Below are 27015 nucleotides of genomic sequence, written 5' to 3'. Positions count from 1 at the left end.
CTGAGCTGGGACTCGGAGCTCGCCCACCCGCAGCTGGAGCAGCCGCTTCACCATGCACGTGAACGGCAAAGTAGCGCTGGTGACCGGCGCGGCGCAGGGCATCGGGAGAGCATTTGCAGAGGCGCTGCTCCACAAGGGCGCCAAGGTAGGAACGTCTGCCTGCCCACCCACCGTGGGACCAGCCCCCGCCATCGGAGGGTCGCCGCACCCCGGGGGGAGAGGGGTGAGGAGGCACCGAGGCTGTGCCCAGCGTGTCCACCTTGCCACTTCCTAAAGTTGCCTCTGTTGAACAGATCTCGAAAGCGCCCGTGAAGTAATTGCTGTGTTTAGGGTCCAGGAGGGGCGCGTTCGCCTAAGCACTGTTTGTCCCAGGCTACCCATTACCGAGCTACGCCGAACCTCCATTCCTTCCTTCCCTCTCGTCTAAAGGTAGCGTTGGTGGATTGGAATCTCGAGGCAGGTGTCCAGTGCAAAGCAGCCCTCGATGAGCAGTTCGAACCCCAGAAGACTCTGTTCATCCAGTGTGATGTGGCTGACCAGCAACAACTTAGAGGTAAGACAGGAGGAATCAATGCATCAACTGGGAACAGGTTAGGGAAGTGCCACAACCTGGGGACAGCCTGGCTTGGCCGGAGAGTCTCGGGTGCCCACAGCCAGCGGCAGCGCTACCTGCTGGAGAGGGAGCTAGCAGAAATAGCTTGGATGGTAGGGCCACCCACTGCCGGCGCCAGAGTCTTTTCATTTTAGTCGTTTGGTAGTACATAATGCAATCAAAGCCCTCTGTGTAGTCAGAAACACTGCTGCTGTAGTCATTATTGAATTACTGAAACTACATACAGTACATGCAGGGTAGGCTTAAGGACTGTGGCAAGAACTTCTCCCAGAAGGTTTAGACAGACATTCGGTGAAGTGGGGGCTGTGTTGCTCTGGGCTGGAAAGACTTCCAGGGAAGTGGGGGCAGGGTTGTTATGGTTTTAAGTTATCCCATGTTGGGGACATGGCCAGATGTTCTTCCCCCTATCCTATGGTATTTTAAAATAACAACTGTAATGATGATACAGTATTAGAATTGCGGAAGAAAAGTCTTTATCAGCCCTTCCTCACTGCCTTCCTGTTTCTGTCTACTCACTTAAAATAGAAGGAGACAAAACTGACAGTGATAATAACTTTTTCCTCGTGAGGATTCCCTAAAGGTTTGCATCAAAAATCATCTTTTTCTTGGGGAAAATAGGAAAATGAGTATTTGAGTCTCACAGTTTTATTAAGAATACCAGGGATGTTATTAGGTTCGTTTTTAAACAAGAGGTCAGAAAAATTGTTTAAAAATCATTTTGATGCTCTTTGTCTTAGAATGACACCAAATTGTGAATTTCCTTTAAGACTGTGAAATACTTTATAAGAGACTACAAAAGAACTAGTATACAGAAAGGAGCACACCTAACAGTTAAGAAAGTTTGGCTTAAAGAACATTATATAATTAGAATCTGGAATTGCTGATCAAAATCTATAACCTAGAAACCTAGATTCCAGTAATGAAAAGAATACAGTTCTGTACAAAATATGTTGCCAAAGGACAATTACGTAGATTCCACATAGCACTTTGGATCAAATATTAAATCATGTCAACTCCTTTTGCCAGAAGTAGACAATGTAGATAATCTAAAGGCTGTTTCTATCTCAGTATGTATAGTCTCACAGGTGAAAACTGTCGGAGTCCCTATTGTTCAGCTTCCCAGTATTGAAAATGAGTGCCCTTGATGTAGACATGTTCTGTAACGACACATGATTGTGGAGGAGGAAATTCAGACACATAGTAAGGGACCATGAGGGGGCATAGCGGTCACGAGGCATTCAGGCTTGTCTGGACAGTCAGCATTTATGTGCACTGAAGGAAAACAGCACTGAATCTTGCTGCTTTGGGATTAAATTCAGCCTATAACTTTGAAAACTGCTACATTCAAATTCTGCAATGCAAGGCAGAAAAGATTTTTTGGGACAATCTAAGCATAAATCATTCTATAGAATAACAAATTGCAACACAGAGAATTTAGGTAAATTATTAAGAGTACCATATAATATAAATGTCAGCAAGCATTAGACAAGGAGTTACTTGAGCCCAGCTCAATGTCATGTTAGAAAGAAGATGTGTCACACACTAATCAAGGCATAGGGCAGGAATGTAGTGGAAACCAGAATGAAAAAATTTTAAAGAAAAATTATACATCCTATGTAACAAGCTGATTTCCTATAAAATAAGGCTGTTTCTGTGGCATAAAGAACTGAGGAATACACTTGGGATGAAATGAGAAAAGAAAAACAAAAATTAATATTCCCTGGATGAGCTTTTCTGGAGCCAATTTAAGGCCTTGGGAAATAGCTTTTAAGCTCCATGAAATAGTAAACAGGTTTTTAATTGTTATTTTTCCTTCCAGTATGGTGAATGTGAAGGACGCTTTAGTAGGTCTTGACAATGTTTTAAGCGAGTATCTTGCATACAGATTCATCTACGTTGGAACTGATTAATCCATGCCTTTCCAAATTATGTTTGGCAATTGTGAACAATTCTGTTAATTTAATTCAATCAAAATTCACTTTGCCTTAATCTACTTTATTTGAGGAACTCGTGCTATGTTAGCCTGGAAGCATTTGTGTACTATGAAAGAATAACCATAATCATATTCTATAGTTTCAAGTGATAGAATAGAAATAAATAATAAGGGTTTTATGGAAATTTAAAATCAAAAGACCCAAGTGAAAGGCTGTTGTGAGAAATAAAAAGTTTCTCAAAACTAAGATAGGAAATCCTAATTTGAACAGTCTAAGGATTTTGCAATGATTGGATGTCTGATCAGACCGCACAAGTAACATTTAGGCCTCAAATTTATGTAAACATTTTCCTGGTTGAGCATAACTTATAAATTAACCAGGAATATGCAATAGTAATACTAGTAAAAATGAGAGGGGAAAATGAAATAGTAAGCATTAAAGTCTTACTAATTGAATCTACTGAATGAAGTATACTTTTAATCCATAGAAAGTCAAGACTCCCTGGGATGGTCTTAGTGGATCTGAACCCAAAAAAAGACTTGTGCTAATATAAAATTTCATCCAACATAGTACCACTTAGTAAGAAAGTAATTTGTCATAGTCTGAGCTACAAAGCTCCATAACTCCTTTGATAGAAAAAGAAGTGGGCTGGCCAAGCTGGCATCCAAGAGCTTAAGGTGCTTCCGGTCTCTAAAATTTATTCCGCTATTATTCATGGAACTTAAATGTACATGTAGACTACGTTAAGTTTTTCATTCAGTAGATTCATGATGTCTGCAAAATTCTGCGTTTCTGGCAAGCTCTCAGGAGTTGCTATTTGATGCTCCTGGGCTGCAAACCACACATAGGGAAGTGAGAATTAGTCACAGCCTGCAGGTGTAATTTTCACTGTGAGGTCAGATAAATAAAAACTAATTTCATAGCATAGTTTATAATTTAAATGTATAAATGGAAAATAGAAATGCATTCACAATATTGTTTTTTTCCCCCTAATTAGAGACTTTTAGAAAAGTTGTAGACCACTTTGGAAGATTGGATATTTTGGTCAATAATGCTGGAGTAAACAATGAGAAAAACTGGGAAAAAACTCTGCAAATTAATCTGGTAAGCTAAAGTCATTTAATAATAACATGATGCTTGTAATTGAAGTGTAAAATATTATATTAAGATGTAAAATATTCATAGAAACAGAGCAATGACCTACATTCAACAAAACAATGACCAACACTATAAGAAAATGGAAGATGCAGAGAGCTTAAAAGATGCAAGCATTTCTTTTTATAGTAAGGAAGACATTCAAAACTGGTAGTTATAAAGTAAACCTGTTTTAAAATATTTTAAAAATATGAACAAAATCATTGACTGCTTACTCAGATGTTGGCACAATAAAATACATGAATTAAAGTAGTCTGCCATCTGTTTTTTGTTTTGGCTTTTTTTTTGAGAATTATTTTTCATTTATTTGAAAAACAGAGTTTCAGAGAGAAAGGGAAAATAGAGAGAGCTTGTATCCATTGATTCGCCTCCTAGATGGTCATAATGCCCAGGTCTGGACCTGACCGAGGCCGTAAGCCAGGATATTCTTTTGGAACTCCTTCATGTGTTCAGGGACCCAAAAGCTTGGGCCATCTTCTGCAGCTTTCCCAGATGCATTGGCAAATTGCTGGATGTGAAGTGGAAAAGCTGGGACATGAAAAACCATCTCTCTCTCTCCCTCTCTCTCTCTTTTTTATATGACTTGCAAGGTAAAAGTAGTTTCGACATTTTTAAATGACTGAAAAGATCAAAATAAGATTCATATGAAATATATAAATATTTGAAATTAGCATTTGACATAGTTTTATTGGAACACAGCTACACTCATTGTTTACATACTGTCAGAGGCTGCTTTCACATCACAGTGGCAGAGTTCAAGAGCTGTGACAGAATCTCAATGCTATGTATTACATAAAATATTTACTATCTGATCCTGTAGAAACGCTTGTTAATCCCCAACTAAACTTATTTATTTGAAAAGTAAATCATAATTAACTTCTATGAATGTCACAGAAAACAAGGTTGAAATGGCAAAATTTGTAGTTAGTAAAAAATTTTGACTGCAAATTGTTACTTGTATGTAACGATTTGTACTCAAATTGTTACTTGTATGTAACAATTTGTACTATAAACTTAAGTCGCTTTCCAAAACCACCTAAAAAGACTTTTTATTGGTCAAGCCATAGCAATCCAAAGTTCCCATAACATTTGATAGATATTTATTTAGTTTTGCACATCGCATTACAAAGTTGTTGATGATTTCCTTTTATGAACACTCTTAATGTAACAGAATGGAGTTCAATAGGACTTAAACCTTAGAGAAAACAAAATGCTTGATGGGTTGTCATGGGGTTATGCTGTCCTTAGCAAGGTCATTCTCACTAGTCCTGTAAAGTAGGCAAGTCAAAGTATGATGTGCTACTGTGTATATATAAATATACAGGGAGTGGCTCCTACTTCATGATATATTTCCAGGAATTATAAACCTCATAAAAACAAGAACCATGATGTTTTTCTTGTTACTCTCTGAATTATCAACACAATATCTTGAAGATAATGTTTGATCAGTAAGTTTTTGACTTAAATTAAAACCTCCATGGGTAGCTGCCTCATCATAACAACTGGTGAAGTAATAGGAATCATATGACCTCACAAGGAAAGCTGAATCTAAGAGTCTTCTTGAAGGTGCAAAGTTGTTCCCAAACTTGATGGATTCTGAAATGCCTTTAAGAACAAAACATGTTGTTTCATAGCATGAAAACTCTCCCCCCAAGTCTCTTCAGTGTCTCTCTCATGTTCTTGAGTCATCATATTTGGAAAATATCTTTAAAAATTATTTGCCGAGTTTTCCTCAAAATCTTCCTGGAATTTGAATTGTAAGCATGAACACATTTGGGAAGGATTTGATGGCTTTGTTTTTACTAAGACAATTCCATGATTGTTTTTTATACTTTAGCCTTTCGTGTATTAAAATAAAGTGAAATATTTTCTGATCATGAACCATTACATCTTTGGATAAATCATATTTTCTTATCACGGTACCTAGTTTTTATGACACAATTAAGTGTTATTAGTTAGTAGCTGAATGTTAAATTTGTACCTGTGTGTTAATAAATATCTTATAACTGTCTCTCTTCTTGTAATACCTCTATTTGATTTAGGTAAAAGTTGTTCCTTGGCTTGCTTTAATATCCTTGATTGATTAGTTTTATATCTCAAAGGACAAATATCAGCTTATCTAACCCGTATGAAAGTTTTATATAATAAATCTAATGTACTCAGCATGTTTGTTACTGCTGATTTTAAAAAGTATTGGTTTAAAAATATATATCTCCATGTGCTATCTTTGATGTTACCAACTGTTCTGCATTTCTACAATCAAAATTATAACCCCATCATTTTCTTTTGATTCATATATTTCTAGGTATATCTTTCTCTACTCCTTTACTTTCAGAATATAAATAACTTATATGTGAAGTCTGCCTTTTAAAAAAAAAGAAAGAAATCTGCCTCCTGCTGATATGACATCTGCTTTTTAAAAATTTGAATATATTTCCCTTTATGTGTCTGAATTTAAACCATTTACAATTATTTTTATTTTTTATTTTAATAATTATTCTCTGGATTTTGTTCTTATTATTTTATCAGTTACTCCTCAAATCTACCAAATCCACTGAATAATTTTATTTTTTCTATTGCTATCAAACTGTACTTTTAATCTATATTTTTCTCCTTGACTTATTCAGAACTGTGAGTGTTGCAACATTAGGTTTTCTGAGCATAGAACCATATAGGAACTTTAGAAATGTTAAAGAATTTGTTTTCATAATCTTAAGTCACTCTTCAAAACCACATAAAAGAGACTTTTTATTGGTTAAGCCATAGCAAACCAAAGGCACAAATTGCAATTTTCTCCCTTTAGCATAACTGCCAATATATTTAACAGCTTTGTCAGTAGTAGCTACAAACAATATTATAGATTAAGATTCTAATATTCAGCGAATTTCATAATAGACTTACCTACTGTGCCTTTTCTCTGAGAAGTCAGTCGTCACAAATTGTGTGCAATGGTTGGAGTTAAGATAAAAGAAATGTGAAAAGTAGTAAGGGAACTGTCACAGGTACAGGATTTGAATTCTTGGCCTCTAACTAGCTAAGAGGAGACTGCTTTTATGTTGTCTGAGTTGAATAGGTTCATGATCCAAGTTGGAAAGTACCTTAGTAACTCTTCTGAAAATAGGAAATTCTGGATCAGATAAATGTCATTGTGACCTCTCATCCTTGAAAATAACTCTGATAGATCCTTGCCCCATTAACATTAACCAGCCTTTATTTTCTTGGAGCTCTGAGGACATAGGCCACTTCTTGGTTCAACTTTGGGCATTGATAACATTTGTTTAATGTTACACAGAGAAAATAAAACATAGCTTTAGCAAACCATATGTAACTTAAAAATATTACTTCCTCTCCTATTATTATTCCAAAGGTATACCAAACATTGTCCTTTCGGTTTGATTATCTCTGTAAGTATAATGCAAACATTTGTGTTGGTGTACATAATGATTTTATTTTTCAGACTCTGCCCTGCATATAATTTGCCTCTTTGGATCTTATACAATTCTATGTTTGTACTTTAGCATATTTTTCTGTTAGTATGCATGTACAGAGTAACTACTTAAAGAACTTTGCCCCTATCTATCCCTTTCTTGAAATCTTGTACAACATATTTCTACCATTCTCAGAGGACTTGCCAGTTTTACAACTTTTTGTTAGGATCACATTTCTACTTATTTATTTTAATCTAATCAACTGTATGTTCTTCCAATAGGGGACAAAAACGTTTACATCCTTACAGAATAGATCTTCAATGATTAATTTTAGTGGCTATGTTGCTAATAAATGATATTTTGCTTGTATTAGTTATTCATCTCTATGTTTTATGCCATATTTAGGTGACTCTTCTTTAAAAATTAATTCAAGAAAAAAAAAAGATGCATAAAGACAGACGCAAAGATAGTTCCTTTAGTTGGTTCACTCCCCAAATGTCCACAAAACAGGGGTTGGGCTCAAGTTACAAATATGAGTCAGAAATTGAGCTCAGGTCTCCCAGGTAAATGGCAGGGACTCAATTACTTGAACCATTACCTACTGCCTCTCACGGGTTTACATTACCAGGAACTGGAATCAGAGGCCAGCACCCAGACTGTACTTAGGCACACTGATGTGGGGTAACCAGCATCTCAAGCACTAGGCCACACACCAACCTCAAGGTAATTCTATAAAATATCAGTGTTGCCTACAGTATCATCTGTTCTTTGATTTCTGCTACTTACCAAACTTATCCTTACTTTAGTCTCCATTCTGATCATCTTACCTCTCTTGCCACTCCAGATACACACTAAACTTCTTGGCATCCTATTGTTTCCACAAGGGATCCTATGCTTTTGTACTTTGTGCAACACCAGCATCAGTGGAATTAAATTACAGCTTCATTACTTAGAGTTCATAGAGAATGTCCAAGAAAGAATGAGTCTGAAAAAATTATCAAAGGTTGCTGGCAATTGGACAGAGCTAGACTTATCTTGGAATACTGATAAAACAATCTTGCACTGTGCTTCTTTAGCTTTTTCATGCTTTAATAAACCTAAATAGTTCATCTCCATTCGGGTGGGATTTGTAATCTAATTTTGATATAACTAGCATAGGTGGTGTTTCAGAATATTCCAGTTTTCTTTTATAATAGACTAATTGAATCAAGGTTTGTGTTGGAAAAGCTATGCATGTGGAAGCATTCAGAACTAGAGTTCAGTCCTGTAACTTTACATGATAGGAAGGGATGAAGATGATAACAGAAAGGTTAAACAAGTAGACTGCTACCAACTGTCCATTTACTTTTATTACTAGAAAACTAGCTCTAGTATAGGACAAATTATGAAGGCATTTTTAAAGTTATATATAGCTTTAATTGGTGAAAAAACAGCTTAAAATGTGGATTACGATTATATTTCAGGTATTGCATTCAGAAGTTGTTTCATGTTACCAAAAGTATAAAGTCATCATGTTAATCAGATCAAAATGCAAGTAATTTTCTAGGTAAAATTCAGTATAAGATCTTTTCTTTGAAAATTTGGTGTAAAACCTTAACTCCTTTCACAAAATGATTTAAGATGATACCATTGATTTCAATTATTTTGTGTTCTTATCTAGAAACATGTATAACCCTCCTTTTGCCCTGGTTACTTGCTATTTTAATGATGCTAACTATAACATATAGAGAATGCTAAAGGACTAAAAGTTAGAGTATAACAGGAAACATTTTTCTATGGAAACCTAACAGTTTTTTCATATATGTATATATTCTCATATAAATATCATTTATGCACAGCCAAAGTATCCCATGAATAGTTTGAGATGCTACTCAGTTTATTATCAAAAACTTAAAAATAAAATTAAATTTTAAGGCAAATAAGATAAAGCTTAAATGTCAGGGAATTTTCCATGTGTCTTCATACCACAGCTTTCCAAAACCAAAAGTGAAAGCGAGCAAAGGTAAAAATACTTGAGAAGAAAAGCGAAGCACCAATACCAGTAAACACAAGTGCTGTTCAGACACGCTGAAGACTTGGGTAGAAACTACCAGAATGTCAGCAATTTCAGCCAGCCCACACTTTCCCCTCTTCAGTAAACAGTTAATGTTTTATTTCATCCTTGTAAAGGGGATTATGTGAGATGTTATTCATTCTCCCTAAGTCCATTAAATATAAAACTGACAGCCTCAGGGTATAGGGAATTCAACGTTCTTTTCTGCTCTAGAACCACTATTAAGTAAGAGAGGCAGCTCCAGTGCTTGTCTCCATGCTTATTACATGGAGAAGAAGTAGAAAGAACATTAAAATAGAATTTCTATTAGAAAAAATAAAGCTATGTAGAAAATCAGTGGTATCCACTATTCTGCATTCTAAGATTCAGAAAAATTTAAGCCAAGTAGGTGAATATGGAATCCTTGGATATGATAGTCATATGCTATGAAGAAGGCTGAATAATTCTTTATAATTCTTATAATTATTCAGAACATAAAAAGAATGTATAGAAAAAGTTCTTGAAGATGTCAAGAATGAGTTACAGGAAGAGCAATGTTATATAGCAGGTGAAGCTGATGCCTATGGTTAGCAGTCCCAGCTGCTCTGCTTCCCATCATTAGCAACTTGCTAATGTGTCTGGCAAGGTGAGATGAAGGTTCATGTGATTGGACTCCTATAGCCTAGGGGGGACACCTGGATAAAGCTCCTGACTTTATCCTGGTCTATCCTGGTCCATCCTGGCAGTTGTGACCAACCAGAGAGTAAGTCAGTGAATGAAAGCTCTCTCTCTGGTGCTCTTTATCTCTCTCTCACTCTCCTTGCTTTCTCTCTGTAACTCTTTCAAATTAATGCATAAAATTTCTAAGAAAAAAAAAGTTGAGGAAAAGTGACAAAACACTATTGAAACATCATCTGTAATGTAAAAGCTCAGGTGACTCAGTGGAATTCTGCAGAGATATATTAAATTCCAACACTATTGGGCAAAAAAAAAAAAAAAACCAATCTAGGGACAGTGCCTATCTTAAGAAGAGGGCAGAGGAAGCCCGGTGCAGTGGTCTAGTGGCTAAATCCTTGCCTTGCATGCATGGGGAATCCCAAATGGGCACCAATAATGTGTTCTGGCAGTTCGTGTTGAGTCTGCTCCACTTTCCATCCAGCTCCCTGCTTGTGGCCTGGGAAAGCAGTAGAGAATGGCCCAAAGCCTTGGGACCCTGCACTCATAGGGGAGACCCAGAAGAAGCTTGTGGCTCTTGACTTTGGATTAGCTGAGTTCCAGCCATTGTGGCTACTTGGAGAGTGAACCAGGAGATGGAAAATCTTTCTCTTTGTGTATCTCTCTCTGTGTAAATCTGCCTTTCCAATAAAAATAAATAGATCTTGGGCCCGGCGCGGTGGCGCAAGTGGTTAAAGGTCCTCGCCTTGCACGCCCGGGATCCCATATGGACGCCGGTTCTAATCCCGGCAGCCCCGCTTCCCTTCCAGCTCCCTGCCTGTGGCCTGGGAAAGCAGTCGAGGACGGCCCAAAGCCTTGGGAACCTGCACCTGCGTGGGAGACCCGGAAGAGGCTCCTGGCTTCAGATCGGCATAGTATCGGCCCGTTGTGCTCACTTGGGGAGTGAATCATCGGACGGAAGATCTTCCTCTCTGTCTCTCCTCTCTGTATATCTGCCTTTCCAATGAAAAAATAATAAAAATAAATCTTTAAAAAATAATAATGATAAATAGATCTTAAACAAATAAAAAAAAATTGCAAGCTCCTTCAAAAATCTCTGTAGGTATCTGGAAAAGCAGTAAGAATTGTGGTGAGTGAATGCATGATGCCAGCTGATAGTTATGTTGCTCTTCCTGTTTTTACCTCTGGCTTAGGTTTCTGTTATCGGTGGGACTTATCTTGGTTTGGATTACATGAGTAAACAAAACGGAGGTGAAGGTGGCATCATTATCAATATGTCATCACTGGCAGGTAAGGGACTATTGAATTAGTAGTAAAGGTTTTTAACAATAATGTGAGCCACACAAGTAAATCATTACCCTCAAGTTTGAAATTTAATATATGTTTGATTTTATTTATGGTTCTATGGAATTTTACACTGCGTAATAACAAGATTTTGAACCATGTGCTAATTTGTTTAAGTTTTTCAAAGGTTGTTGTGACACTTGTAAGCATGTACTAGCAACTTTAACAAATTGAAAACTACTGAAACATAGTTAAGGGTTTCCCATTCCCATGTGAGCTTAGTAAGAGTGTGTCATTTTTGTAAAAGGCACGTGTGGTATCTGGACTATGTCAAAGCACTATAACCTATAGACACAAACATTTCATGGCTTAAATATCGTGTAAGGTTATTCCTCACTTGTAGTTGAGCCCATGGCAAGATTCTTTTTGCATATCCATCTTTCATCCTGTCAGCTAGAAAATCTGGCTGACATGAGGTCTTCATCTTTAACATGGAGTCCCCACAAGTATGATAAAGCTGACTCTGCCAGCAAGAGAAAATGGAAATGGAAGAGGCATAGACAGCTGCTCTGTTCAACTTCCATCCCAAGAGTGGTAAACTTCACTTCTGCTCACATTGCTGTGAAGTATTTGATGCTATGGCTCTCCTAACTGTAAAGGAGTCTGGAAAATTCTTTCTTGCTGTGTACCTAACAATGGATTTACTGTATAGTTAAGTGTCTTTGTTACAGCTCGTAACCCAAAACTGTTTTATTCAGAACAACTAATAACAGCTGATATCTTATTCTTCAATAGTAGCTATACATTTCTGACAAAATTTTTTACGGTAGTGAGCCAAATAATTTTAACAGTGTAGAGAGAAAATATTACCAATGGTGCTTGATGAATTCAAGTGAGATTGTGTGATTTAAGCAGTCTGAATAATATTGACAGTAATTCTAAAGTATTCATTGCCATGTGCATATAATGTATATGAACCACAAATAGCTTTTATATTAGACTTGAAACTTAACTCAGATATCTCAATATGTATATGTAAATGTCACAAAATTAAGACAAACTCAAAATTTGAAACATTTTCAGTTTGAAGCATTTCAGAAAAAGGATAAACTGTGCTGATTCCTTATTTTAGGATTAAAATATTTAAATATCTTATAATAATAATCAGCTATTGAGTGCTTAGTCTTTACCTGATACAATATGCATTATGAAGTGCACTGCAGGCATCATGTAATTTAATCTTCATAACACCATGTGAAGCAGACTATTTTCTCCATTTTGAAAATAAAAGAACTGTGGCAAGAAAGTGTAAGTATGCTACCCAAGTAAGCAATAGCCTGGAAGTTCACAGAGACAGTAGGAAAGAAGTTTCCTCTTAAACACTACATCGTCTATCTTTTCTGTAAATTATCTGTTCATCTCTCTTGCCATCTGTGTTTATCTCTGCCTAACAGGAGACTAGAAGAGACAAATGCTGTGACTTGAATGAACTAGTGCAATCTGCCAATTTCTTGAGACCTCCTGGGCATTGATTTAATCTCAGGGTTACATTTCTAAACCTTCATTGAGAACTGCAGCTTGTGTCCCATTTGGTATACACTGTGAAGTCCTGAAAACACCTGCAGAACTTGCCAGAGTCACAAGTCAAAACTTAATCTTAAGTCGCTGTGATGTGTGTGTTGCTTTATTGGTGGAAAACTTGCTTTGTCACTTGCTCTGCTTACACATCTCAGAAACAGCATTTGAAATCATGCGTGGGTCTTTACTCATGAACATGAAGCAATCAATTCAATAAATTCAGTGACAGGACTTTTGGGGTTTCAAATCACCGTTTCTAGCAGTGTTAACAATTTAACATCATATGAAGATCACAGCATTCCAAACTGTTTCTTCCACTTTTTTTCTTCCATTGTGCGAGGTCACCTCACTTGAGATGCTTTCTAGTTTCTCTTAGTCCAGTCTGTTAGGATTGCTGTCTTCTTCATGTCTGCTGGTCATCCCATCCTCTATGCCTAGCCTGTTGACATTGCTTCCTTGTTGCCACTGGCCAGTAAGGTCTCTGTTGCCTTTCTTTCCACCCAGAGCTTTCACTAACTTGTCTGTATTTCTCAGAGTGCTAAAAGAATGGATATATATATAAGAATGGATATATATAATGGATATATATATATATAATGGATATATATATATATCTTATTCACTAAAACTCTCTAATCCTTCCTGATGAGATGAATTTGATGAAAATCCAGGATATTTTAATAGTGGAAAAAGGCAAAAGAGAATCATTCACTCTGTCTTTATCAGTCTCCCAGAAGTGACATCACTAATGTTATACCAGTGATTCTGAGCATCCGGAAAGAGATGAGAGGACAAAAACCCTCTTAGAGGAGTTACTGAAGCACTGATAATGTTGACTTCCCTGATCTTTCCCAAACCTTCACTCCTCAAAGCTGACGATTGTCTTCAAGGATTAGCTGTGGATAATATTCAACTTAACCAGGCTCCAGCCTCATCATCCCGTGCATAGGCTTTGTAGAAACGCTCCCTGTCATAGTTAAAGCTTAAGTTGACACACTGGTTTGGGCAGAGAAGTTAATGAGTAATGGCCACTGACGCAGACAGAGTTTCAAATGCAATTAATAGATTTAACAAACAAGAGCAGTTAAAGTGGAGAGTGACTCCTCAGCGTATTGAGGGATGGGTGTGCTCCAGTCTGGAGCTCCAGAGATTGTTTCCATCATTTAACCACATGGACTGTTGTAGTATATGAGTTTTTGTGAATGCAATATACAAGCCTGCACTCATGTTGTCCCATCCATTCTCAATTGTTCAATGAAAAGACAGTTGGAAGGAACAACAGTGAGGAACACATTTTAGGTTAATGCAGATGTTTAGCCCATTGCCATCTCATAAGTGACTCCATAAGAGTAAAATTCTTTATAATAACCAGTTGCCAAGAACAGTGGAAAGAAAAAATAATTGTGACAAAGATAAGAAATGTGCCTATAAATTCTGCTCTGACCTGTCTACACATGCACTCCTTAGGTCTTGATGTTCCTTATGGACATTCTCTGCCTCAGAAACAAGATACAGAGTGACTTTTGTTTCTATTTTTGAGGATCTGATTTTTACAATGTAAGATAGTAGGATCTCAAGGAAACTCGAAAGATCAAATAATAGCTTAGCATGTTTTAAATAAGAGTCCACTTGTTGACTAATTTTTTTATCTGAACTAATTTATAAGTTGCATAAAGGTATAAGTGCTAAGATTTTCAGTTTAAATAACAAATTCAAATTATACATGCATTGAGCATTTTTAGGAAGAAAATGGAGATAAATAAAGGGCGATTGGGAAATAGTTTTCCTAGAATATCTCACTAGGATTAAACTGGGTCCTGATTCAGCTTCCGAGCATCACCAGTCCATTCTTTGACTCCGTGTTTGTTGAGAAGCCAGCCAGTCTGTACAAGGGTATTCTTTGATTGATAAAGAGTTTATCTCAGTTTCTTCTGGCCACAGTACAGGCAATGAGTAAACTTTCAAGGAGGACTTTGGTGGGACACTAGGACTTACTTTCTATAAAAACCACTGGCATGTATAATTGGATTTTTCTTTCTGTAAAGATTTTCCCATTAAAGAAGCTGTAGTAGCTATGAAAACTTATGTCACATCTTGATGTTATGTGACACTCTATGCCTTAACCTAATGGCAACAGTGAGAATGAGTGAAGGCAGCATCAGATAATGGTCCCATTTTGTGAAGTATAATACAATGAGGAAGTTTGTGTTAGTTTGATCAACTTTATATATGAATGTAATGAATAGATGCCAACTAATTGTTCATGCTTCCTCACATTAGGGAAGTGGTAATTAGACACACATGGGTAGACATTTTCCTTTCTGATGGCAGAAAAAAAATCTATGAGACTTTCAGGTTTTTTTCTTGTTGAGAAACTGCTGAGCATCAAGAATCGTCATCCTCAGATTCATATTCTATTTCCTGTAGCTGAAATATTTCTCATATTTACACTGCTTTACACATTTTTCTCCATTTAGAAGAAAACATATTTGTGGATCCATTATAGTTTCCCTTTCTTTATGAAGACATTTCAATTTTCCCACAAAACCTTTAGACCATCTTACGAGTCATGAGATGTGAGGTTCACTTGATTCTTAATAAATATAAGTGGACAGATAGAATACTAAGGATTTAAAAATTAACATGGAATTCAATTTAAATTTTATTTGTCTAAATGATTTATTTACTTCATAGAGGTATGAAATTTCATTTATTTTAATGTTATATATATGTAGATTTAGATAGTTATTTTAACAACCTCTGGCCCTTTAGTGCCAGTATCATGAGTGGTTTCAGGAAATATTCTTTTTAGGTGGGTATAATCTCTCCCCCTATTGGCTTTTTTGTAAACTTATAGTTATGACAGATATAAACCTGCTGCTTCTGCAAAGAATTTTTTTTTTGCATCTCTGGAAGTAAACTTGCATCATGGCACTCTTACAATAAATATATTGGACAATACTGTTAGTAATTCCTTTAGTGAGAGTGTAATTTTCCTGTGCTTATGGGAGTTAATTTACAAGATCTTTTTAAAAGACACATTCATTGTTCATTTTTAAGCTACTAAAATTCCCTCAGAAGTGAGAACTGACAGGTTTGATTATTCAACCTGTTAATTTCCAACCCAGAGTTCATCCTATTAAGTTTAAACATTCCAATGAAATATATTTAAAATTGAACTTCAATTAATTTGTACATAAATTAATAGAAATCATATTTTTACACATGTACCAGCTAAATCCATTTTAACTGCAGTCTGATCTCAAAGTTTCAGAAATCAAACCTAAATTAGTATATTATACTAGATTTGGGGATTTTAGTACAAAAGACACCATTTCATTAAAACATACACATAGATGAAAAGGTAAATAAGTCAATAAAATAATAGTTTCAGATATTTCAACTTAAAGGAAACAATTAACTTTAAGGTATACTTTTCATAGCAACAAAATGCCAGGAACTGTTTTCCAGTAGTTTTTCAGTACATGAGTTTATTTATGACCATAGTTACTCTAGGACCCCACAGAAAGTGGGACAGGTCACAGCAGTTACCTCTCCAAAGGTGACAGAGCTCATACTGCTGGATTCTGAGTCTGAATTCACTCAGCCTAAAACTTAAGTTCCTAAAACTATTCCATCAGCACTCTCTGAGACATTATTTTAAACCGATTTTATTTCACAAAATATTTGTAGATTCACAGCAAAACTCTACTAACGATACAGAGAATTCCCATGTAGCCCTGCTTCTATAAACACGGGATCTCTCCCACTGCCAGCATCTGCCGCAAACTGGCCTATTTGTTACAACAGAGGAACCCATACTGACTAGTTTACATTACTGCCCATTTCATATGTGTAGGCACATGTGCAATGACTTCTATCCATGCCACAGAGTATGCACAATAACTTCCTAAAAATTGCCCTAAAAATTCTCTGTCCTCTGTGGACTTACCCGTCTCTCTCACCAGCCTCTAGGAATCAATGCTCTTTCCACTATTGCCATAGACATAAACACAGTTGGAATGGCACAGGATGAATTACTTTCGGATTGTCTGCTTTTGCTTAGTAGTATCTATTTCAGTTTCTTCCTTGTCTTTTTTGAGAGCTCTTCTTTGTAGTGCTGCATCAATGTCTTAGAATTGATTTAGTCACTTACCTCCTGAAGGGCATCTTGTTTATTTCCAAGCTTTGGTAGTTACAAGCAAAGCCACTATAAAAATCACTGCAGCTTTGTGTGCAATAAACATTTTTCTTTTTGTCAAGTTTTAAGTTTTTTTTTAATATCTTGGAGAACAATGCTTTATTGTGTATACCTTTGCATATTTTCTTTTCTACTCTGTGGTTTGTCTTGCTATTATCTTCATAAAGGATTTTTTAAAAATGTTCAGGTAGAGTAAAAAGTGACTTTTTATAAAACAGTTGGTTACCATTGGTTATAGCATTTCGATTTATTTAAAACTAATTTTTACTTCACTTGGTACTTAATGGTACTGAGCACTTCTTTCTGAGAAGAATCAACTCCTATCAAAATTTTTGAATCAGTGCTTACTACAAAAGACAGTAAACATCTCGTATCTTCTTTTCTAGAGCTTAAAGCAGAGAAACTTTGGATGTTCAAATATGTGGAGTTTTCATTAGAAATTAATGTGTCTGTATATGTGTGTGGGGGGGGGTGCATGTAACTGTGAGTGTGTGTGGGAGGTGGCAGTTAAAGGGGAATTTAAGATGATGAACTTCCATCATCTAAGTGGATAAAATCACTCTGGGAAAAAATATAAGCAGAAAATCAAAGGCGGTCGGGGGCAGTTACAAGTTTTCCTGCAAGTTCATGGGTCTGGGCAAGAAGTGCTGGCGAAGGACACGAAGAAGTGACCAGGGAGTGTGAGGCAAGAGACCAAATGAAGGAGAAAATTTCTACAACGAGAGCATAATTGTGTTTCTGGCTTCTGAGAAAGGTAACAAGCAGAATTAAAATAGGGATTCAGCCTTAACAAGACATTGCCCCTTGGCAGCTTCTATAGTAACCTTTTGACTTAAGTACTCAGAAGGAATCCTGATAAGAATGAGCTGGGGAGTAAAGGACAGGTAAGGAAAATGGGGACAATGAATATACTGACTCCTTTGAGGACACTTCTGATAAGCAAAATGACAGGCTGAGAAACATGTGAGGTCAAAAGAGATATTATTTTTATATGCGTAGTACTGAGGCGTGTTTCATACTCAGAGAGTGATTCTCATTTGACTGCACCTGTGAACACTCTCAGCTAGTTACACCTCTGCGATTTCCCTGGCAGTGCTTGCTTGCTTTCTGCTTCAAATGGTGTCATCTTCTTGATCCTTTTTATCAATCATCAACTTCTTCTCCAGATGGCTGTCATGAATATGTGTGCATGTCACGGGAACCTTAAGGAATAATACAGTTCACAACAAATGCCATGTAGTGGTGGTCCTTGAGTAATATGCACACCATCACAATTCTATATACTGACCTAGAACACCAGGCTCAGAACACAATTTTTTGTGAAGGTCAAAAAATTAACCTTACATGTTTCTGGTGTAGGTCTAAGGCAAATAACAAAAGTATAGTGTATCAATTCTAAAGCTAAATCACAATTCCAATAATAAATTTGCAAAAGTAAAATTGATCTTTTAGATTCAATAACAAATGCTTGATTGTTCAGAAATGTATATATCCAACTAAAGATTATTGTTAAAAAAAAAAGCTTTAAAAGGAAGCTTTTCTTCCTCCTTTTAGCCTCCATTTTCAAAACAGCAAATGGAGAGAGAGGTAATATATGTCTATATTGAAAATCAGTTGTCAAGTCGGAGACAGAGCCTTGCAGATGATCAACATACGCTATCTTCTCGAAAATAAATCTAATCGGACTAAATGCAATGATGGAAAACAGAACTCCCCCTTTTCATGTTTATTTTTTTCCAAGACATTAATTTATTTAAAAGTCAGAGTTATATAGAGAGATGAGAGACAAAAAGAGGGGTGGAGGTGGGAAGAGAGAGAGATTGAGAGAGAGAGCAATTTGATGGCTCACACCTGCAATGTCCAGGCCTGGGCCAGACAAAAAGCAGGAGCCTAGAAATGCATCTGCGTTTCCAATGTGTGTGGCAGTGGTCCAAGTGCCATATTCTGCTGCTTTCTTAGTATTAGCAGGGGGATGGATTAGTTGTAAAGCAACCAGAACTTAAACTGACATCTACGTGGGATATCAGTCTCATGGGAAGAAGCTTAACAAGCCTGAACACAATGCTATTACCCATTTACCTTTTAATACCACCAAACTGAAAAACAAACCAAAAACATCGATCAACTCATGAATAAGCAGCACAAGCAACTGTTGATACGTCCTCATCGTTGAACATTCATACTGTTCATCCCAAAAATAAAATGAACAGTTGACACACTACAACATCTACGCATCTCAAAATAATTACTCTGAGTAAAAGACTCAGAGAAAATATGATCTCTGAGTTCCAGGAAGTGCACACAACAATGGCACAAAGCAGGTCAATGAGCTTGGAGAAGAGAGGAATATCAGGTAGGAATTATCAAGGGGCATAGGAATCTCTTAAGATAAGAACTATGTTCATTGTCTTGATTGTGGTCATGGTCTTATTGGTGTGTACATCTATCAAGGCTTACCAAACTGTATATGCTACATATGCACAGTTTTGTTGAATCTCAATTACTCTTCAATAAAACAAAGCCATAAAAATGTAAAGAAAAAAAATAGCTTCAAAGTCTGAAATTGATTAACATAGTCTTTTCTTTAATATTAAAAAGAGAAAGCAATGTAAAAATAAACATCTTGAAGAATAAAAATGAAAATGTCATTAGAATGTTGCAAGATTCATAAAACCAGATACGATTTTAAAAATGTGAACATGTCCTTTTACCTTCTGGTTGCCTTTAAAATTCTACCTTTAAACTAATCTGTTGATTCCTTACTTGCTTATGCTTATGCCAGGACACAAAAAGCAGAATTTGTTTATTATTACGAGTCCAGAAGTTCATAAATTGTGCATATGCAGAAAAACTTCAGTCCCATATTCATCTTTGGCAACATTTGTGCATAGTACCTTCTGATTTCGGTGGATGTGTGAACTAGCTTACTCTAATTCAAGTTCAGGCTGCATTTCCTGCCATAGGGGACATCATCCTACAATCACTGCATCTGCCTCATGAAACATAAACTCTAACTTAGAAGAACACAAGGCAGCAATGCCTGTCTACTCCTATCTATTTTGTTAAACTCTCTAACATATCTAAGTACCCTGGGGAGACATCATAGACTCTTGTTGACTACTACTGATAAACTTAATTAACTTACACATTTGACTTAATCCAGAATAATCACAAGAAAATCAACATGTTACATACTTTGAGATCACCGGGTAGACATGTCACGTGTGATCTACCATCCTCAAGGATTTAAAATGCTCCTAAGCAAACATACTTTATAAATTGAGACCTAGCAGCCAAGGGAGTGGTTAAGGTCTGGATTTACTGCTGAACTTTGGCACAACACTCTCAACTGATTGGTGGTGTTCTGGGAATAGTTAGCTGGGTGGGGATGAGCATGCCTCATCAGAATAATTTAGCATTATTAGCATGACATTTGGTATTAACAACGGTAATCGGAGATCATGATTTTTTTTTTTACTCAAATCACACGTTTTAAAGCCTAGCAGTAATACAAATTAACCCAAGAAATTAGCTAAAAACGGAAACACACAAATGACTAGTTAAATGTTACTGTTGATTAGCAAATGAGATATTAAGAAAAACAACCTTGACCTAAATAATCACGTCAGTAAAATAGGTTTTTCTTGACTCTTTCTGTCCTTTTGGAAGCCTCAGTAAACTGAGAAACGAGAATTATGATGTATAAATGCTCTTACAAAGTTCATGGAAAATATGTATTATGAAAAAAACTGCATTTCAACATTATTTGTACTAGAATAACTAATTCTATTTACACAAGTCTTTTAAAGTAACACCACATATTCTCTAACACAATGTTTAAAATTTCTCCAGACCATGAATTTGATCAGCTGCTATTATATAAATATAGAAAAAGATTTTTTTTAAGATTTGTTTGTATTTGAAAAGCACAGTTACCAAGAGAGAAAGAGAGACAGAGAAAGAAATCATCCATACTCTGGTTCACTCCCAAAATGGTCACAATGGCCAGAACTGAGCTCATCCACAAACAGGAGCCAAGTGCTTATTTCACGTGGAGCAAGGTTCAAGAACTTGAAACATTTTCTGTTGCTTTCCCAGGCTGAGTAAGAAGTGGAGCAGCAGGGACTTGAACCAGCGCCTATATGGGATTCTAGCACTGCATGTGGAGGCTTAGCTTGCTATGGCATGATTCTGCCCCTATATGTAGGAAACTTTAAAATTCTATAGTAAATTGAATTCTATTAAAGAAAAAACTGATCAGTAATTTTAATTGCTTTGTCATCATCCTAAATGAGAGCCCCAGAATATCTAAAATATAGTACAAATAAAAATCAAAATAAGTTAACTTTTTGTATTAAATTCTTACATGCATCCTATGAGACGAATTGCTGTCAGTGAACTACATAGCAATTTAAAAGCAAAGACTGATAATGTCCAAGTTCTTTTTAGGTAATTCTACTGCCATTTGCAAGTGTTAGAAATGTATAACGTTTACCTTTTAAAATTGAAAATTGGGTGGTAATTCACCTTGTTATATTTGTGTTAATTTTCCTTCAGTTCCAAGAAAGCTAAGCAGGCAGAGAGGTTTGGCTGTGTTCCTAGGTGTAACTTACCTTCTGCTATGCGTTCTGGAAACCATAAGTGATCAGGAGAATAAATTAGCCAAGTCTACTGAACTTTACAACACTATATAATTTCAATTTTATGTCATTTCCAGATTATTTTTAAATTGAAAGAGCTATAAAATGTTTATCTGGCAGTCATTATTGTCTACTATTTTTAAGCCAATTTGTATCTTTTATTTATTGCAGGACTTATGCCTGTGGCACAACAGCCTGTTTATTCTGCTTCAAAGCATGGAATAATTGGATTCACTCGTTCAGCAGCGGTGAGGATATAACTATTGTGTATATTTCTTTTTGTATACACATCAAAAGCATGGATATGATGGAGAGAATTCAGAATCTAGAATGTTTGGAAAACAAATAGAAAAATAAAATTACACTTATTATCAAAAAATAGCTCTCAGATCACAAAATGAAACAGTTAAAGAATATTATTTTTAAAGGAAATGGATTCTAACCTAGATGTATTTTTGAAAATACGCAAAAGATAAATGGCAACACTACTTTTTTAGAATTGACTCCAGATGTAAACATTAACATCAGGCTTCCTCAAATGAGGCATGCACAAATCTCCAGAGGTTTCCATCTTCACTGGAGAGACAATGAAAAGGAGTGACCTTGAAGGAGAAAGGAGAGGCGGGACCTGTGACTGACTTGGCAGAACTATCAAAGACAATGATGTGTCCAACAGAGGAATAGAAAAATATTGACACAGGATTTCTTGTGGCACCAAAAATAGTAGACATATGAATAGTAACTACTCAATGAAAAAATAAGTCAATAGATATTTAAGTTTATTGAAAATTATTATTTACTTGGAAAGATTTAATCTTTACCCAAACTTTATGAAAATATAAAGCTGTTACAGAACAAAGAAAAACATAAAGATCAGACTTTTTTTTACCTAATATTATCAGAACTAGGAACTTAAAAAATTATCTCTCATTGTTCATAGTATGTTTTAAGCAACTACTTGCACACAAGTTATCATTGATGACTAATGAAACATTATTTCTAGAAGAAATATAAAATCAAGAGAGAAAACTGTGGCAAGACAGACCTCAGAAGAACCTTGCATACCAATGACTCAAATTTCTTTTTAATGTATATTCACAAATGTGTTTTAAGCAAACAGTCTCTGCTACGTAAAAATTATCTTTCAAATAAAGTGAGTTACAAGTTTCAACCCTCAGTAGCTTAAGTTCAAGATCCGGCAGAATTATATAACTACGAGCAGCTTAGGTAGTTGATTCCAGAGGTCTCCAGTACTATTGCTTTTTTCAAAAGTTAACTAGGTGAAAATTGATTCATCATGTCAGGTGTGTGTTCTATTAGTGTCCTGCTGCTTACCAGTCTTGTTATAAAGTTGGGAGGATACCTGACTAGTGTTTTTTTTTCCACATCAGTGTCTTTTAAGTGGATTTAATTGCCCTGTCCATTTATAAAACTGCTGAAGCATACACTTCTAATTGACAGATGGCTGCTAACCTCATGAACAGTGGTGTGCGGCTGAATGCCATTTGCCCAGCCTTTGTCAACACACCTATCCTGGAATCCATTGAAAAAGAAGAAAACATGGGTCAATATATAGAATATAAGGATCATATCAAGAATATGATGAAATTATATGGAATTTTGGAGTAAGTAAAGCAATATCTTTTTGTTGTTGTTTTTACCTGTTGGAGTTAATGTACTATCTAATTAAATAGTAAAGAACAATAACTAAAATTTGAGAAACTAATGCAAGCTTTTAAGTTTTGAGTTAATGACATCTCTGAAAAATAAATGACAGCTTCTGAATAAAACATGATTACATATTATGAATTTTACTTTGAAATACAGTCTCATTAATCCGTTCAGCCATAATAAAATATTATTTAGAAAATAATAATAGTAAATTAAATTAATTTAGTCATGGAGGTAATGGTACCTTCTCTCTCTATATTCTAAGCAACACTAATTATACATTTGCAAATTGTTGTCTAGTCCCATAATTTCAACCAAATTAATAAATAGAATAAATGAATTCTTTCTCCTTATCAATTCTCTCTCAATTTATCTTTTAATTAATTAATTAATTAATTTTATGGATACCGTTCCAAAAGCTCTGGTATTGCCCCTTCCTCCCCTCTCCTCCCACTAATTTCTCGTATTGTATTACACCAATATAGCCCCTCAAAAATAGTCATAAGTCCATCAGTCTGCTACGTATGTGTATCCTGACATTGTCGGCATGGAGGAAGGCAGAGGGCAGCATCCTATTGTCAAGATATATTTAAAATTTTCATTGGGAGTCCATCTTTTATTGCTCTTCACATCTTGAGGCCAGTATCTGTTACACAGTCCCTCTAGGTGATTTTATGTACATGCCTGTTTACCTATATATTTTTGATATTGTATTTTGCATGAAGGTTGTCTCATATCAGAGAGAATATATGATATTTTTCCTTTGGGGATTGACTTATTTCACTGAGCGTAACGTTCTCTAATTGGGACCATTTGGTTACAAATAGTAGAATTGCATTCTTTTTTAGTGGCTTAGTAGTATTCCGTGAAGTAGATGTACCTCAGTTTCTTTATCCATTCCTCTTTTGATTGGCATCTGGGTTGTTTCCATGCATTTGCTATTGTAGATTGTGCTGCTGCAAATATCGGATTACAGATCAGTTTTCTTCTGTGGATTTCATCTTATCTATCCCCAGAAACCATCAAATTATTAGAAGAAAACACAGGAAGCACTCTACAAGAAATTGCAATTGGGAAATGCTTCTATCTAACTCTCTCTTACACATACACAATTATGTTGAGTTACAGTGGTTGAGACTTTCACAGCACAGAATAATAGCCAGGATAAAACCCTAGTTCTACCACTAACCATGAATTTATACATCAAAACTGTAGGTGTCTCAATCTTATCATGTATAAAATAGGGGTATTACTAAAACAAACTTCAGGACCTCTGAAAAACTTAAATATGATGATGTATTGTGACAACAATAGGTAAATGATAATGCATTCAGTAAATGCTAACTATAATGCATCATATTTCTCCTCTAACATTCCTATTGGGTAAGTCCAACATACACTGATATGGTAAAAATTTTAAAACTATCAGTTTATAAATGTAAAAAATGAATATAAATGCCTCCTATCAAAATAGATGATTAAACATGAAAATATACCACTAAACTTTGCATATATCTAATGGAAAAAACTGAACCTAGTAACAACTTAATAACATACATGTATTTATCACATGTTTAAAGCTGTCGATTCTTCAGAAAATAGCTTAAAATGCAATGCTTCTGTTCTTAATTCTTTAGTTTTTAACTTCTATTGTTTTTTGTTATTTTTAGCCCATCAATGATTGCCAATGGATTAATAACACTCATTGAAGATGATGCTTTAAATGGTGCTATTATGAAGATCACAACATCAAAGGGAATTCATTTTCAAGAATATGATACACTGTTATCTCATTGAACATCTTATATATGAACTGTAACTGAAAATGAGTACAAATGACTGATTCACATCATCATCTTCATCTAATTTTCCTGTTTTTACTGAAATGTTACTTGGATGCCTTCTTTCAGATATATCATGTTAAGTTTTCTGGAGGCTTTCCTTCTTGCATTTGGTGTAAACTATTGTAACAAAAAGAAATGTTATATAAACCAAAACTAGAATGTGAAGACATATGATCTTTGCAGTCTAAATAATGACTAAAACAAAGGCTATCAAAGTAATATTTTCTCTTTCAGAATATGTATTTTAAATCTGTGGATCATAAATACTGTTTTTAACAGTTTTAGCTTAAAAGAAGTTCTTGAATTGCTATTTAAATCAAACCATGTGTAAAAAGCTCAGTGTGTTCACACTATAAAAGAGGAAACTACAATGGTAAATGTATAGTTGTAACAATTCTACTTGTATATTACCTTGAAGCTAAAATTTTCACTTCCTTAAAGGTGTTGCATATTTTAGAGCCAGTACTTGAGAAATAAATATCAGTGCGACTACACCCCAAATAAAGCATCTGGTGTACAGAAAAATTATGAAAAATATCTGAGACCATTGATCTACCATTCTCGCCATTCTGCCTCCCAAGAGATAGGAAATATTTCTTTTCTCTTAACCTAAGAATTTAATTAACTCCCAAAATCTCAGGAATAATAATTTTAACAGTTATAGCTGAAAAAGATATTAATGCTCTCATAACTTTGTATTAAAGTTATGCATTTTAAAAATTTTACAGATTTTTTTTTATTTGTATCAGTTTCAAAAGTGCCTACCTGTCAATAAAATGTTTTCATTCTAATATCCATTAATGACTTAGTATTTTATGTTCAGCTATTGAGGAGGTAAGGCAATTGGCCCTGGCCACAAGTGTAAATGTTTTTTTTAATATATGCTAAAATTCATAGAAACCCCGCGGAAAACTAGCTTCAATGTTTTGCCTTTTTAGCTGCCAGACTTTTTAAGATATGATGATTAAATGCACCTGCTTTGAATAACACTCTCTCAATTAATAACAGTGAAAGCACAAGATTTTCAATCAATTTCTAAAGTAAATATTGTATAAATGACTCATTCTGCCTGCTAATGCCAAACCAACTTACAGCAAAAATTAACCATGTGACACTGATAAGGATTTCCTAGACTCACTGGAATATTTTCCTACATTACTGTTTTTAGTCCTCCATAGGTAACTGTTACTTTCATTTGAATATGAATGATAGGACAGAGTTTCATATAAGGTATTCAACACTGAGAAATGAATGTCAGTGAACAGCTGATTGAGCCCTAGTGCAATCTTGCACAAGCTTATTTGTGTATTCTGGCAGTGACTAATACCAGTGAATGAAGTACGAGTAATGTAGCATTATTATTCTTACATAGTACATCATTGTAATGTAAAACCATGGCTTAACCTTTTTATTTGTGGATAATTTCCTTTACAGCAATTTTCAGAGCTAAAAAAGTATACATAAAAAACTTATTTCTTTTAAAATGTGCCTTCTGTAAATTGCTTGAAGTAAGTTTATAGTGTTTTTGATAGCTCCATGTAACTGAGAAAATAACTAAATCAAGTGAGTGTGTTAAGGAAGCACTTGGCTTCTCTAATTGTATTGTTCAAGGACAAGCTTAATGTGAGTAATATGTATCCTTTTAATGTATCTTATTATAAACGAAGCTTAAATTTTAAGAACAATGAAACAACAAATATTTAGATGCTCAAGAGATCAGAGATTGATAACATTGAACTTCTCAGCAAAATTTTCTCACATAAATCATTTTACATAAAATAAGACTTCCTTAAGGATAAGCACCATGGTATTCTAGCAGTTTGATAACAAAGTGATTAGTAAATGACTAATGGGTGGATAGCATGTACAATGCAGATATGCTGGAGAAATGGATGATTCCTGTACTGAACAAGCTTGGGCAACAAAGTATGAGACTCCATCTTGTTACTCAAAGCAAGTT

At 35.3% G+C, this 27015-nt stretch overlaps 1 protein-coding gene across 4 annotated transcripts; it reads left to right on the top strand.

Moving 5' to 3' along the window:
* HPGD (15-hydroxyprostaglandin dehydrogenase) lies at positions 1–26762 on the top strand. 4 transcript variants are annotated; one of them, XM_040966186.1, is made up of 7 exons: positions 1–145; positions 430–553; positions 3545–3651; positions 11031–11127; positions 21712–21788; positions 23002–23165; positions 24882–26762. In XM_040966186.1, exons 1-7 carry the CDS (start codon positions 53–55, stop codon positions 25006–25008), a joined length of 789 nt encoding a protein of 262 aa, XP_040822120.1. In that variant the 5' UTR covers positions 1–52; the 3' UTR covers positions 25009–26762. The 4 variants fall into 4 exon arrangements, with proteins under 4 accessions (XP_040822120.1, XP_040822122.1, XP_040822121.1 ...); XM_040966188.1 differs by lacking the exon at positions 23002–23165; XM_040966187.1 differs by lacking the exons at positions 3545–3651; positions 11031–11127.
* The last annotated feature ends 253 nt before the right edge of the window (positions 26763–27015 follow it).

Source organism: Ochotona curzoniae, unplaced genomic scaffold (assembly GCF_017591425.1).
Source record: "Ochotona curzoniae isolate NIBS_2020 unplaced genomic scaffold, NIBS_Ocur_1.0 scaffold_4505, whole genome shotgun sequence".
NCBI classification, from domain to species: domain Eukaryota; kingdom Metazoa; phylum Chordata; class Mammalia; order Lagomorpha; family Ochotonidae; genus Ochotona; species Ochotona curzoniae.
This window is presented reverse-complemented; position numbering and strand designations above follow the sequence as displayed.